General features: G+C 43.9%; 1 protein-coding gene across 5 annotated transcripts in view; it reads left to right on the forward strand.

Moving 5' to 3' along the window:
* Positions 1–15,120, forward strand: part of Nudt13 (nudix hydrolase 13) — a 35,542-nt gene extending 20,422 nt beyond the window's left edge. For 2 of the 5 annotated variants that reach the window (XM_048426460.3, XM_085698326.2), the window contains 7 exons: positions 2,662–2,801; positions 4,172–4,306; positions 5,058–5,152; positions 8,839–8,964; positions 9,651–9,762; positions 10,381–10,535; positions 14,359–15,120. In XM_048426460.3, the coding sequence (XP_048282417.3) occupies positions 2,662–2,801; positions 4,172–4,306; positions 5,058–5,152; positions 8,839–8,964; positions 9,651–9,762; positions 10,381–10,535; positions 14,359–14,559 (964 nt within the window). In that variant the 3' untranslated portion in view covers positions 14,560–15,120. The other 3 variants (XM_048426461.3, XM_087911913.1, XM_087911912.1) reach the window with 3 other exon arrangements.
* The last annotated feature ends 526 nt before the right edge of the window (positions 15,121–15,646 follow it).

Here is a 15,646-nt window from a genome sequence, read left to right on the forward strand (position 1 = left end):
GATGGGCATTTTGGTTTGGTTTGATTTGACCTAATTGGATTTCTTTGTGTGGCCGAGTCCATGGCAGAAGAGAAAGGAAAGCATTGGGTCCAGGAGGGTCGTGCAAAGATGAGAGCACCACCAAGTCTAATAAACCAGACGCAAACTTTATTCCAGAAACCAGATCCTAGGAAAACCAGAAGCAAGCTTAAAAATAAAAAATAAAAATAAAAAACCACCGTGGGGCACAAAAGCTTATCAGCTAGCTGAGACCACAGCCAGAGATGGTGTTTGTTAGGTCATGGTCCCAGGCCAGTTTCTGAACCCACTTTTTATAGTAGGGGCACCAAGCATTAGCTCCAAACAGAGGAATTTTTACGATCTTGCCCTGACCCGTGGGTCAGTCTACATAGGAGGGGAGTGGGTTTTAACGTCCGTGGGTGACTAGGCAGCTATCACGAAATATGTTTTAGAGTAGATTACAATGAAAGTCACTAATTGCAAGAAAACAGATGTCTTTAGCAATTAGTCAGAAAGGGGGCTGCTAGTAATATCAGAGGGTTGATAAATCAGAATAATTGGTTCTTAGGCTGAGAACTTAGCAGAAAGTTCTTTACACTATCTCAAGGTAAAACTCAGATACTGACTCCCACACTTTACAACCTCCATTATCAGAGCTCATCAATTAAACCATTTTATTTGTCCACTGTCTCCTGGTACCTCCAGTTGTAAACTGGAGTCTTATGCCTCCCCTTTGGTGGCGCCAGTTTTCCATAACAGAGACTGTACCTAACCCAGAGGTCAGTATCTCTGTCTCCTAAAGGTTAACTCAGTTCACATCTGCCGTTTATCAAGGATGGCCAGGACACTACTCTCAATTTGCAGGGAGAAGCTCTGGCCTTGTAAATAAAACAGCTAGTTGTAAAAGGAAATGACCTAAGCTTCCCAAGCATCCGAGAAAATAGCTCACTGTGAATGACTGATCCTTGATCTGCTGAGAGTCTGTTCTCATTCTCCTAGACTTTCTAACTTTATATTTCTTTATTTCTACATTCTTATTTCTGGAATCTACTTTTTATTTTCTTATTCTTGGACTCTTCGGGGAGCACATGCAAACCCGGAACCACATGTTTCTTCTCTGGGAGCCCACTTAAATACCCTTTGGGAGTGGTTCTGACCCTCCCCCAGGGCATGCTGGGATTTGGAGTTCAGACAAATACAACTCCCAAGCCAGGGGGTCTGGGATGGAAGCCAAGGGCTGGGGGCTACGCTCCAGACTTAACAAGAGGGACCACCAATAAAGCCTATTCTTAACCTAACTCATATTGATAATATTTTCAGTAGCCAAAATGAAAATGTGGTTTAAGAAAATTTACTGGACCAGGCATAGAGGTGAAACACGCCTTTAATCCCAGGACTCAGGAGGCAGAGGTGGTGGATCTATGTGAGTTCCAGAGAGAGAGAGAGAGAAAGAAAGAGAAAGAAAAAACATGTTAAGAAAAAATTAAGAGGGGCAGCTCTGCCGACACAAAGAAATCCAATTAAATCAAATCAAACCAAATCAAAATGTCCATCGTTTTATTAAGTACGGTGCTCTCGGGTGGCTGAGCACATGGTGGGGAGACAGGAAAGCAGAGAGCACATGTAAACCCGGAATCACGTGTTTCTCCTCTGGGAGCCCACCCTGTGGGAATGGTCCTGACCCCTCCCCTATGGCATGCTGGGATTTGAAGTCCAGACTAATGCAACTTCCAAGCCATCGGGGGCTAGATTAAATGAAAATCCCTAAAGGTCAGATCCATCTGTGGATCTGTACTCCTTTTCCTTTCAGTCCCCTGCCTGCAAATACTTGCCTCACTGTGAAGAGCTGGTCAAGTTCCTTAAGGTATAATTCAGTGAGTTTTATTGCCCTTCAAGTTCAAGCCAATAAATACCGCTGAACTAAACCATTTCGTATGCTAATTACTGAGATGAAAAGCCAAGAATAACTGACCCTGTCCTTAAAGAAGCCAGTCTTTCTGCAGAGATGGACAGTGAACAAAAGGTTTAGTGGCACACAGAAGGGTGGACGGGCACACAGGATGAAGACCAGATCTGGTGCATGGTCACCTGTAGCCACCTCAACTTTGGAGCAAACTGGGATGAAAAGAAATGAGTGGAGCTTGTCGTGATGACACAGTCCTGTAGTCATAGCTACTCTAGAAGCTAAAGCAGGAGGATTATATTCAAGGCTTTACTAGAGTGAGTTCAAGACCAGCCAGGGCAACTTAGTGATAAAGGTGAGAAGAGAATTGAGCATATAGCTCAGTGTTGGAGAACTTGCCTAACATGTCCATGTCCCTGGGTTCAGGCTCCAGTACTGTTATACATACATACACACACACACACACACACACACACACACACACACACACACACACATAAAAACATACAGTGCAGGAGAGTTAAGAACTCCCCCAAATGAATGATAGACAAACAACCAAGTTTGGTTTATTTCTTGTTTATTTAACTTGGACTGTATCTGTATATGTCATGGCCTGTATGTGGAGGTCAGAGGATAACTCAAGGGAGTTGACTTTCTCCTTCTCCTGTGTGGGTTCTAGAGATTGAACTCAGGTTGTCAGGCTTGGTCACCTCACTAGTCTAAGTCTGGTCTTTCAATGGCTTACTTCCCAAATACAGATATTTGTTTGAATTGAAGGAAGATGATGAGGCCTGTAGGAAGGCTCAGCAGACCGGAGTATTTTACCTCTTTCATGATCTGGCTCCTTTGCTGCAGGCATCAGGACGTCAATACCTGGTCCCCCACCTTAGCCGAGCAGGTAAGGTCAAAGTGCACCAGTGGAGTAGATGAGGCTTTGCTCATTAGGTAGAATTCAGGTCACACTGGAGCTCCAAAAAATATCCTTGCATTTCAAATAGTTCAGATTTTTCTAACAGCTCTTGAGACTCAAGCTTACATAACTATTTCTACTAATTAATAACTTATTGTATGAACTTGAATTGCTAGTTAGATATTCTTGGTGGGAATGTGAACTATAAGTGACTTTAGCAGAAGTCCATGAAGCTACTGTTAAGTGGGATGGACCACTGCCCATTTTGTAAATGAAACTGTGTTGTAACATGCCATCCTCATTCCTTGACATACTGTGTCCACAGTATACTTTAATATACCACAGACTTTATTATAAACTATAAAATATTTATCTCTTTACAGAGAAGGTTTTCCAGCCTTGCCTTAGGCTAGTGATTTCTAGCCTCAGGGAATTGCAGTTTTCATAGTTCAAGATTTGTATCCTAACTTGATTTTGACTAGGTCAAAATTGAATAAAATTAGTTTTGAGACCCTTTTTAGTACATATAACTAGAGATCTACATCTTTTGAATTTGGAGATTTTATTTTTGAGATTCAAGTGTGAATTGAAAATATTTTTTAAAACTGACAGCAGGGGATGTGACTCAGTGGTCTAATACTTGACCAGCATACACGAGTGTCTTAGTTACTTTTCCATTGCTGTAGTAAAATGCCACGGCCAAGGCAGCTTACAGAAAGAAGGGTGTATTTCAGACTTGCCGTTTGGTTGAGAGCATCATGGGGTGGGGGACACTGGAGAAGTAGCTGAGGGCTTACAATTTGAAACTAGGAGGCAGAGACCACACTGGAAACAGTATGGGCTTTTAACACCTTCTCCAACAAGGCCACACCTCCTAATCCTTCCCAAATAGTTCTACCAACTGAGGACCAAATATCAAACATAAGGGCCATTCTTATTCAAACCTCCACAATGAGATTCTTAGATTCAATCCTAGTAGCAGGGAGAAAAAAATCCCGCAACCGTTGAATTAAGGGTAAATACCAATGAAAAAAAATCTATCTATGGTCAGGTGTTCATTCTTGTTATTATTCCCTAAACAATAGTGTAAAACAGTTGTGTACATAGTTGCATTGTTATTTGATATTTTAAACAACCAGGAGCTATTTAAAGTATTGGCAAATACTATCTTATTTTATTTAAGAGAGTGAAGCACATGCAGATTTCGGTATGTCAGGTATTCTGTAACAGACCCAGCTGATCCTGAGGTAGCAACTATATACTTTAAGCAGAAGTGCCTCCTGTGGGACTCACATGGCTGTGATGATGTGACTAAAATTCATGGCTTACTTTTCCTCTCCCTCTTCTTTGTTATTTAGAGTTGGAGAGGCTGCTGGGCAAGTTTGGACAGGATTCACAAAGAATAGAAGATTCAGTGCTGATTGGATGCTCCAACCAGTGTGAAGCGTGGTTTGCTCTGGATCTAGGTCTGAGTGGCGCATCCTCCATCCATAGTGCGTACCCTTCATCCACAGTCTGTACCCCTTTTTCTGCTAGGTACCTCCCTGATTTTAGGGTTTTGCATAAAATCACTTTAAAGAAAATTTTACACATACAAAAACATTACCAATTTTTCTCTTTAAATAAGGATATAAAACACTATTATCCACTGTCATCACTGAAAAGAGAATAAGAAAGGAGAGTTTTAGGTCATCGTATCCTACACAGTGAGTTTTTGAGTGGGGAGAGATAAAAAGCAGCGGAAGCTTGGCATGTTGGTACATGTTTGTAATCCCAGCACTTGAGCTACACAGAGGATGAGGTCAGCCAGTCAAGAATGTTTCCACGGAGTAGTTCTGGGTCCTCCCCCCTGCACTCTAGAGTCAGTTTGGATCCTCCCATGCTTTTCCTCTTTCTTCAGTGTCTGGTGAAAGTGGAATGGTGGTGGAGTGAGCTTAGACACCCCATCTATGTTTGCCAAGGACTGTGTTGCTGATCCTGACCACTCTAAGAGGATCTGGAGTAAGACTGTGCTCTACCATTTCCCAGACTAACCAGACTTGGGAACCCATACCCTGTGCGTGAGCATGCATTCCCCCACCCCAGGTAGAAGCCTGGGAACCTGTGTAAGTTCCCAAATCCTAGATGAGTCTTGTAGGCAAGTTTGGAAAGCAGAGCTCTGACAGGAGTGACTTTGCAGAGGCAAAGTGTTTAATCATGTGTTTAATCACGTTCTCTTTTCCAATTTTCTCCCCTCATTGACAGAACCTGAAGTGGAGGCAGAGCTCGGAGGTTCTTTCATCAGTCTGAGGCAGGCTCTTTTTAAGTTGAACTCCATGGATTCCTCCTTGCTGTTCACGGTACTTTGGTTTCTCAGTTCCCTAGGAAGTGTACGAAAGCCATGTGCGAGGACAGATGCTCATGTGCACACAATCCTGGGGTGACATGGATTCTCGGACCACAGACCTTCCTGACATTGCACATGTGCACACAGTCCTGGGGTGACACATGGATTCTCGGATCCCAGACCTTTCTGACATTCCACATGTGCACACAATCCTGGGGTGACATGGATTCTCGGACCACAGACCTTCCTGACATTGCACATGTGCACACAATCCTGGGGTGACATGGATTCTTGAATCCCAAACCTTCCTGACATTGCACATGTGCACACAATTCTGGGGTGACTTGAATTCTAGGACCACAGACCTTCCTGACATTGCACATGAGCACACAATCCTGGGGTGACATGGATTCTCGGATCCCAGACCTTCATGACATTGCACATGTGCACACAGACCTGGGGTGACACATGGATTCTCGGACCACAGACCTTTCTGACATTGGCAGGGGACAGTGTACTGTGAGAGGTGCTTTCCTCTTCCTTGTTCTGCTTTTAGCACGGCTACTGTGAAGACTTAACTCCTAAGAGCATAGCAACAGGCTCTATATATCTTTAAAATAAATATTGATTATTATTTATTAATATATGTTTTATATTTTTCTCAAATACTTTTTAAATTTTTTTTATATGCATTGGTGTTTGAGAGAGTTGGATCCACTGGAATTTCAGTTACAGACAGCTGTGAGCTGCACTCTGACTGCTAGGAATTGAACCTGGGTCCTCTGGAAGAGCAACCAGTGCTCTTAACCGCTGAGCCATCTCTCCAACCTATCATAAATGCTTTTTAAAGATTTTATTTTTAATTGTATGTGCATGTATGCCTGAGTGTAGGTTTTGCATGTGAGTGTAGGTGTCTGCAGAGACCAGAAGGGGTCAGCACCACTGCAGGAGATGGACTCACAAGTAGTGTAAGAAGTTACAGGCCATAGGTGCTGGGAACAGAACTCTGGTTCTCTGCAAGAGAAGTATGTAGTCTTTTTTTTCTTTCCAGTTTTTTGAGACAGGGTTTCTGGGTGTAGCCTTGGCTGTCCTGGAACTTGCTCTATAGACCAGACTAGCCTCAAACTCACAGAGATCCGCCTTGCCTCTGCCTCCTGAGTGCTGGAATTAAAGGTGTGCACCACCTCCATCCAGCCAGTATGTATTCTTAACCACTGGGCCATCTTGCCAACCCAACCTCATAAATATGTGTTTAATTCTATAGCATAATATATATCACATTTCTCATGAAAAATAATTTTACATTGCTTCAATAACTTGTTCTCAGAGCTTTGGATTCCACTAGTTAATTTTTACTATTGGTTTGTTTATTTGGGAATTTTAGGGGGAAAGGGGGTTTTGGGTTTTGTTTGTTTGTTTGTTTGTTTGTTTGTTTGAAACAGGGTCTTACCTACCTACCCCAGGGTGGTCTTGAACTCAGTGTGTAGCTGAAGATGACCTTGAACTTGTGATCCTTCTGCCTTTGTTCCTGAATTACCAGTATATTAATCATGCTCTTGAAGGACCCCATCTCGTTTTAACTTTAACCACAGTTATAACTTTTGCAAAGGATGAACAGATAACAAGCCTAGTCAGGGCCTCCGGAGTGCTGAACAAATAACAGGCTTAATTCAGGACCTCCGGAATGCTGAACAAAGATACTTGAAGTTAGGGCAAAGACAGCCTTATCTGGCTGCAAGACAGGGATTTATGGAATGGCCATAGAAACAAAGGAAGAAAGGATTGCGAGGCCTGAGTCACGTATAAAGCGGGGCTCTCACGAGTCAGGGGCTGTGCAATCAGACATCTGGTCGCCAGCCAGGAAGGGAGAGGGCAGGATAGGAGGAACAGCAAACCGCTGAGTAGTCCCCTCATTGTTACTTAGGTTAAAAATTTACCACCCTGCATCTCGCTTCTGTAAACCTTGCTTTTTGCTTTCCTATAAAAACCCCTCACCCCCAACCTGTGGCGCGCAAGTCTTCCGAGAGACTCTGTCGCCCCAGGTACCTGTGTATCCTATCCAATAAACCTCTTGCAGTTTGCATCCGGCTGTGTGTTTTCGACTGATCTTTGGGCACGGGGTCTCTCCCGAGGGAAGACGCCCTCACGGGAGTCTTTCATTTGGTGCATGGGCCGGGAAATGAGGCCCCTATCCCAGAGACCGCCGAATCACTGCCGGGAGGTGAGGTAAGCTGGCCAGAATTCCATGTTCTATGTTATATGTTCTGTATTTTGTCGTCTTTGGCGTCTGATTGTTGCGCTGCGAATTTGAATCTGTACGATTCAGCTGGGTCAGTCTGTATCTGGCGGGTCAAGGTCAGTGGTCACATTATATCCACAGTCAGGTGGCAAAGAGTCATGAAGGATCAGTTTGGTGTCTCCTTTTTATTCTGCCCAGGACCCCAGCCCATGAAATGGTGCTAGACACAATTAGGGTGGGTCTTTTCACCTCAGTGAACCTAACTAGATAATCTTTACCAGAACTGCCCAGAGTTTGTTTCCATGGGGATTCTAAATCCTGTCGATAACATTTCTCACCATACCAGCCTTTAACTTTAAGATGGGATCTCCGGTAGCCCAGGTTGGCCTTCGATTTACTGTCCAGCTGAGGTTGACCTTGACCTCCTGGTCCTCTGCTCTCCATTTCCCAGTGCTGGGATTGCAGACACCAGCACACCTGTCTGCTGTGGTGTTTTATTGTGTGTTCTGAGTTAAAGAGAAATCGCTAAGCCTTTTTTAGGTGGAAAAAGAAAATCACAACTTGAGTTGGGGAAACAGTGGCTGAAAGCAGCTGCCGCACAATCCTGACCTGAGTTCCATCCTGGGAACTTGTAAAACCAGATGCCGTGGTCTGCTGCTAGAATCCCAGGACTTCTATGGCAAGATCTCAAGCAGAGGCATTAGCCTGGTACACTGCACAGCAAAGCCAGTGAGGCCCTCTTCAGGGTGGAAGGCAAGAACTAATTCTTCTGACCTGCATGCACACACACACACACACACACACACACACACACACACAAAATTTTTAAAAAACAAATCACAACTTCATTGAGGAGGAATGCGTATGAAAGAAATGTTGTAGCTATACCAGAAATTGAAATGTTTTCTTTTTAAGCTGGGTGTGTATTATATTGCTGTATATTTTTATGTTTTAAGAAACTCATAGTGCATTTCAAAATACCTTTTAAGCTAGGAATATGGCTCAATGGAAGATTACTTCCTAGTGTATGCAAAGCTATAGATTTCCAGCACTCCAAAAAACAAAAAATAAAATAAAAAGTACATAAAATATGCTTTCTCTTAGACTTTTGATGCTAGGAAAATATATTTAGGTCATTTCCTTATTTTACAGTTTAAGGTCACTTGAAGTAAGTGAGCTAGGACCAGTGAGATAGCTCAGCAGGTAAAAGTCCCTGCCAGACAAGTCTGGTGACCTGGGGTGATCCTTGTAAAGGTGGAAGGGGAGAACCAACTCCACCAAGTTCTCCTCTGACCCATCCATGCACCATGGCACATGTACCATCCCCCCCCCCGCACATACACACACTATTTAGTAATACAATTAAACAACTTTATGAAATAAGTGAGCTAGAAAAAGATTCCCTCACGAATTGGTCTAGACACCTTTGTCTAAAGCCAGACCTTCCTTTGTGTCCCTAGGCTCGGGCTCTTCTCCGCTGGCATGATGGTCATCAGTTCTGCAGCAAAAGTGGGCAGCCCACTAAGAAGAACGTGGCTGGCAGCAAGCGAGTGTGTCCTTCCAACAACATCATCTATTACCCACAGGTGGGGCACAGCACTTGGGAGGTGAAGGAAGCCTGGACTACCTGAGATACTTTCACAAAAACCAAAGCAAGTAGCTGGAGAGATGGCTCTGCTCTCTTCCAAAGGAGCTGGGTTTGGTTCCCAGCACCCACATGGCAGCTCACAACAATCTGTAACTCCAATTCCAGGGGGTCCAATACCCTCTTATGGCCTCCTTGGGCACCACACATGCATGTGGGGCACATACCTACACACAGGCAAAACTTTCATAAATAAAAGTAAGCAGCCAGACACTGTGGTCAGCACTTGAGAGGCAGAGGTGGGCAGATCTCTGTGAATTTGAGGCCAGCCTGGTCTCCACGGTGAGTTCCAGGACAGCCAGGGCTATGTAGAGAGACCCTGTCTCCAAACAAACAAACAAAACAAAACAAAACAAAAAATAAAAATAAATTAAAAAACAAAAACAAACAAATTTATCTCAAAAATATTTCTCTTTGTGTTTTGAAAAAGGGTCTCTCTATGTAGCCCTGGCTATGGCAGAATTTGCTATGTAAAATGAAAAAAGAGGAAGAAGAAAATTGAGGACAGTAGCCCAGGAAAGCTGCTCCCTCTCTGCCGTGTGCTCAAAAGGCTTCCATGATTGCCTGTTCCTTTTGTCTTCTAGGCCCCAAAATGGCGGCACCTCAGTTTCCATTCTCCTTTCCTAGATGGCCCCTGTGGTGATCACCCTGGTGACAGATGGAGCCCGGTGCCTACTTGCCCGCCAGAGCTCCTTCCCCAAGGGCGTGTATTCTGCCCTGGCAGGCTTCTGTGATATAGGTGAGAGGTTTAAGGGAGGAGCTGCAGGTGACATGTCCTGTCACCATGCTGCTAGTCACAAACATTCATCCTCATGTCAAGAAAACTTTCCTGGAATCATGTATGATTTTCCTACATAGCAGGAGGCCAAGTTTCACACATGCAGCATAGCGGGAAGAATGATCCAGTGGGTGCCTCTTCGCCCACCGCCCTCAGTTTTATAATCTTTATTACACTCTTCCCACATATCCGTTTGTCTGCCCTGCCATCAACCCGTCTTACTTCCTGATGAACCAATTACAGACGTTAGTGAGTCTTTCGGCACACACAACACTGCTCACTGGACTCCCATGCCTACTGACACTGCTTTTCCATATGCTGTTATCTCTTTACTGGGTAAAGTCTCCAGATGGTGAAGCTGGCACTGTCATGCGGCTGAGGGCAGCAGTCACCTCCCCCACGGCTACACTCACCTGCATCAAAACCAGCCAACTAGACTTGAGCACTTGCTGATTCCTCGTGCTGGGGACTGAGACTTGGAACCTCACAGGAGCACCGCATTCAGACTCCTTTCACACAGTAGATGACATACAATTTTCCTGCTCCCTGGCTGTCTGGAATTAATCTGAGTGCTTTCAGGTGAAAGTGTGGAAGAGGCCATCCGGCGAGAAGTTGCAGAAGAGGTGGGCCTGGAAGTGGAAAACCTACAGTACTCCACGTCTCAGCACTGGCCCTTTCCCAATAGCTCGCTCATGATTGCTTGTCATGCAACCGTGAAACCAGGACAGACGGAGGTAAATTCTGAACTTTCCCTTATGCTGTGGTGTCCCCTTCACAGGCCACTGAGTACTCTCTGAGCATGTGTTTAAGGATACTGTCTGGGCTGTATGGCGGTATATAAGATAATCAGTATCGTGAAGGAATATGCACTTGAGAATGAAACAAATAATCACCATTCCCCCTTGCATATGTCTCAGCTATGAATCAGCTGCCCTTTGAGCTGCTTTGTTGAAGTGTAACTAACACAGTCTGCTGATGCACTGGGAGTGTGGCTCAAATGCTAGAGTATGATCCCCATACACCAAGTTAGGGGATCAGTCCTCAAGCACCATGTACACCCCAACTGGTAGTACCTGCTCATAATCCCACCACTTGCGAGGTGGAGGCAGGAGGGAAAATTTGAGGCCAGCCTAGACTACATGAGACCCTGTTTGATTTTAAAAGCCATCTGTAGATATCTAGTGCATCTAACTTGCTGGGTCTGGAGAGAGCATGTATTAGGAGCCATCAATCAGACATTACCGGCAGTGTCATAGATTTTACCCATCATTTTCTGTCCCCCTGTTTTACCTCTGTGCTAAGAGCAATGAGCATAAACTTTATTTTAATGTATTCAGCAGAATATTGCTAACTGTGAGTGTTGTGTAGGCCTCCACAACTTAGTTTGTGTAAGTGAAACTTTATATCCTTTGACCACTGCTTCCCCATTTCCCCCTCCTTCTGGGCCTTGGGAACGAGCACTCTACTCTTTGTCTCTACATGTTTGACTATTTTAGAGTCTCCAAGCACTGAGACCGCGTAGAATTTGCATAAGGTTTATTCTACTTAGCATGTCTTCCAAGCCCATCATCTTATTATAAATGTATGGTTTCCTTCATTTAAAAAACTCAGTAATGCCAGCCAGGGTGACAAATGCCTGTTACCTCGGTACTTGGAAAGCAGAGGAAGGAAGATTCAGAAGTTCAAGGCCAGCTTTGGTTGACATTGCAAGTTGAAGGCTTTAGACCCTCTCAAAAAAATATCAAACAAAACCTCTCAATACTAGTTCATAATGTCACACTTTCCTTTTTGACATACATCTATACTGTTTTTATATCATGGATGTTATGAACCATGTCACAGTAACAATAAGAATGTAGAGGTGCCTTTGACATCCTGATTTCAGCACACTTGGATTATGTGGTCAGAAGTGGGATTGCTGGATCAAATGATAGTTCTACTTTTTAAAATTTTATTTTGAGATAGGATTTCACTGTGTATCCCTGGCTGATCTAAAATTTACTATGTAGACCAGACAGGCCTGAAACTCCAAGAGCTCCACCTATCTCTGCTTACCCAATGCTGGGTTTAAAGGTCATAGCAACATTTTTATTTTTTTATAGAACTTCCATATATAGAACTATAGTGGCTGCACAAACTTTGGTTTCTGCCGATAGTTTACAGTGGCCCTCCATTTCCATACCCTTGCCGACATTTGCTGTCCGTTTGTTCATTTTTGAGGCAGGCTCTAACTATATGTAGCCCAGGTTGGCCTTCAACTTACTGTGTCACTCTGACTTGCCTCAAATTTAGGGTCTTCCTGTTTCAGCTTCCCAAGTGCTGAGGTTACAGGTGTGTCGTAATGACAGGCTTCTTGGTTTGTTTTGTTTGTTTGTTTGTTTGTTTGTTTTTATAGTAGCCATCTGACTTAGCTGCCTTTCTATTGCTGTGAAGAGACACCAAGGCAACTTGTAAAATAACTTGTAAACTGGGGTCTTGCTTAACAGTTCCAAAGGGTGAGTCCATGACTATCATGGGAGGAAGGCATGGTGCTGTAGAAGTAGCTGAGGGATTACATCTGATCCACAAGCAGGAAGGAGAGAGAATAACTAGGAATGCCATGGGCTTTTGAAACCTCAAAGCCCACTCCCCAGTGACACACCTCCTCTTAGGAGGACACACCTCCTAACCCTTTCCAAACAGTTCCACCTTCTGGGGACCAAGCATTCAAACATGTGAGCCTATGGAGGCCATTCTCATCCAAACCATCACACCATCTTAGAAGGTATGCAGCCATCTCTCCTTTTGACTTTGCGTTTCTCTGGTCAGTGACACACCGTATTCTTCCCTATATTTGTCATATGTATGTCTTCCTCTAAGAACCATCTATTCGGGTGTTGCCTTTTCCCCCCAGTACTAGGGATTGAACACGGGATCTCAAAGGTGAACGCTACCGCTGAGCTCTTCCCATTCTGCGTGTGGTGCTGAGCTGCAAGGGATCCTTTACATAGTTTGGATATTCTTTATGAGCTGTTTGTTCTACAGACATTCTCTCACATCCCGTGGGATGCTTTTTCATTTTGTGTTTCCTTTGCTGTATAGAAACTTTTTTCTTCTGAGACAGAGTTTCTCTGTGTAGTACTGACTGTCCTGGAACTCATTAGGTGGAACAGGCTGGCCTCAAACTCACAGAGATCCTCCTGCCTCTGCCTCCAAGTGCTGGAATTAAAAGAGTCTGCACCCCCTGCCTGACTTTTTATTCTGATCTCATCCTGTCTGCTTTAGCTTTTCCTGTCTTTGCTTTTAATGGCACACCTAAATAAGTCAGTGCCCAGCCCAGTATCACAAAACATTAATAGCAGTTTCTTCTAAAAGGTTTATGTGAGGTCCTACATGTACAATTAATTCCTGATACATTTTATGTTGTTTTTTTGGTGGACAGAGCGCAGTTTCACTCTCTTCATGTGTATCCAGTGTGCCAACCCCATTTATGTTGAGATTTTTCATCTTCAGTTTTGTTTTGTTTTAGTTTGGTTTTTGGTTTTTCGAGGCAGGGTTTCTCTGTAGCTTTGGAGTCTTTCCTGGAACTTGCTCTCTGAAGACCAGGCTGGCCTCAAACTCATATAGATCCACCTGTCTCTGCCTCCAGAGTGCTGGGATTAAAGGCGTGAGCCACCACCGCCCGGCCTCACCTTCAGTTTTTAACAGTACCTTATATACAGACAGAGTACACACACCTCACTTAACAATTTGTGAATTGGTCTTACTGCTCAGGGAATTCAGGATGTTGAGGACTAATGATATAAAACTCTAGGAACTTCTGGTTGAAAGGGACTTTGATGTCTTACCTAAATCCACCCTGGTTGTCTGTAGCATGTCTGACAGATGGAAGTCACCGAAGGCCCTGCCTATCAGTTTGCCAATTCTGTCGTCTGATTTTTATGGACTCTAATCTACTTCCACTTCCTGAGACAGTCTGTGTTGACTTTTCTTCTCGCTGTTAGTCGTCATTCACCTTTGCCCTGTAGAAAAGGGAAACATTTGTACAGATGTGTCTGTGTGTGTGCATGGTGGAAATCAGAGCCAGGCTGTGGGAGTCTGTTCTCTCCCATGTCTCATCATGTGAGTCTTGGGGACCAAGCGGGGGTCCTCAGGCTTGGCAACAAGTGCCTTTACCTGCTGAGCCAGCTTGCTGACCCTGTACCTGCTCTTTAATTGAACAAGTTATACAATTGATACAGACACAATTAATTATAACTTACCACTCAGTATTTTAGTATCTATACTTTGGGATTTTATGTGTATGTACACTGGGTATGTTCACTGGGTACATTTGTAAAACCAGGCTTAACAAATGTTCTTAGTCTTGTACAAATAAGATTTTTTTAATTTATATTTTTTAAAAGAACTATTTAAAAATACACTTACTTCTCTCTTGTGTTTCTGGTTTTCACCTAGCCCATCATCGCCAGGGGTTATCATTTGAGAAAACATAGTTTTATTTACATTTTCTCACTTTAGGCCTAGCATTTTAAATTTTATATTTCCTAATTTCGCCCCTTCCCCCTTGTCTTTCAGATCCAGGTGAACCTGAGAGAACTAGAAGCAGCTGCCTGGTTCAGTCTTGACGAGGTGACCGCAGCCCTGACGAGAAAGGGCTCCTTTATTCAGCAACAGAGTGATGCTCTCCCATTGTTGCTGCCTCCCAAGTTAGCTGTTGCCCACCACATGATTAAGAAGTGGGTGGAAACACAGACCTGTTCTTCCCTGGCTGCTTAGCTCATATCAGGCCATCTAGACCCTCCCAAGCATTGCTGAAGGACATGCCAGAGGACTGCAAGAGGAGGTGGCAAAGCCAGCTCCAGGGCCACCTCGTACAGTGAAGGAGCTCTGAGAAGTTCCTATTAATAAAAGAGGTTCCTGCTAATGAACAACCAGAAATGTCAGTATAACCTGGATAGAAGAACATCCTGTGCCCGCACTTGTCCAGCTACTTTGAAGGCTGAGGCAAGAGCATCACTTTTTCCTGACAACTTGGGAAACACATCAAGACTCTGTCTCTTTGACAAAGCAGGGCTCTAAGGAAAAAGTTGACTGATGAGATGCCGACTATGAAAAGCTGAGGGAAGGTGTTGATTTGTTTGGTGGAGGTCATTTTCTCCATGGCTGTATGAGCAAACACTTTCCAGCATGTGGCTCATTGATATTGCATTTATAGGAACTGCCAAATGTGCCTGGGGTGATTTATCTTAGTATCTAAACTATTAACAAATCTCAACTCACATTTGAGTTGCTTCTGTCCCCACAGAAAAATAACATAATATAATGTTTTTGAATTTGTGTGGAGGTATATTCTTTTTTAAATTTTATTATTATAAGTGTTTGCCTACATATACGTCTTTACACAACAGGCATACCTAGTTCCTATGGAGAGGGTGTCAGATTCCCTGGAACCAGAGTTACAGACTGTGGTGAGCTGCCATGTGGGTGCTGGGACTCAAACTTGAGTCTTCTGGATGACAGGCTCTGGGCCCTCTCCAGCCCCTAGAGGTATGTTCTTATGTGGTAGGAAAAGTCGACTTCTGTAGCAGTTGTTGCTAGAGGTGGAACCCAGGGCCTCATACATGGTAGGCAAGTGCTCTGTCGCAGAGCCCAAAAGTTATGGTTTTCTCTTTGTTTTTAAGCTCTTGAAGGGGTGAAGAAAGTGGGAGCAAAGGTCTTCCACAGCGCACCCTACAGGCAACCAGAGGCGGTGTACTTTTTTGAAGTAGCTAAATCCCAGCAGGGCTTGAGATGATTTGAAAGACTATGTTGTCCTTCCAGCTCTTTCGTTTGTTCAGTTTGTGACTCAGAGAAGAGACTAATC

This window comes from Myodes glareolus, chromosome 12 (genome assembly GCF_982192425.1).
Source record: "Myodes glareolus chromosome 12, mMyoGla1.1, whole genome shotgun sequence".
In the NCBI taxonomy this organism is placed as follows: domain Eukaryota; kingdom Metazoa; phylum Chordata; class Mammalia; order Rodentia; family Cricetidae; genus Myodes; species Myodes glareolus.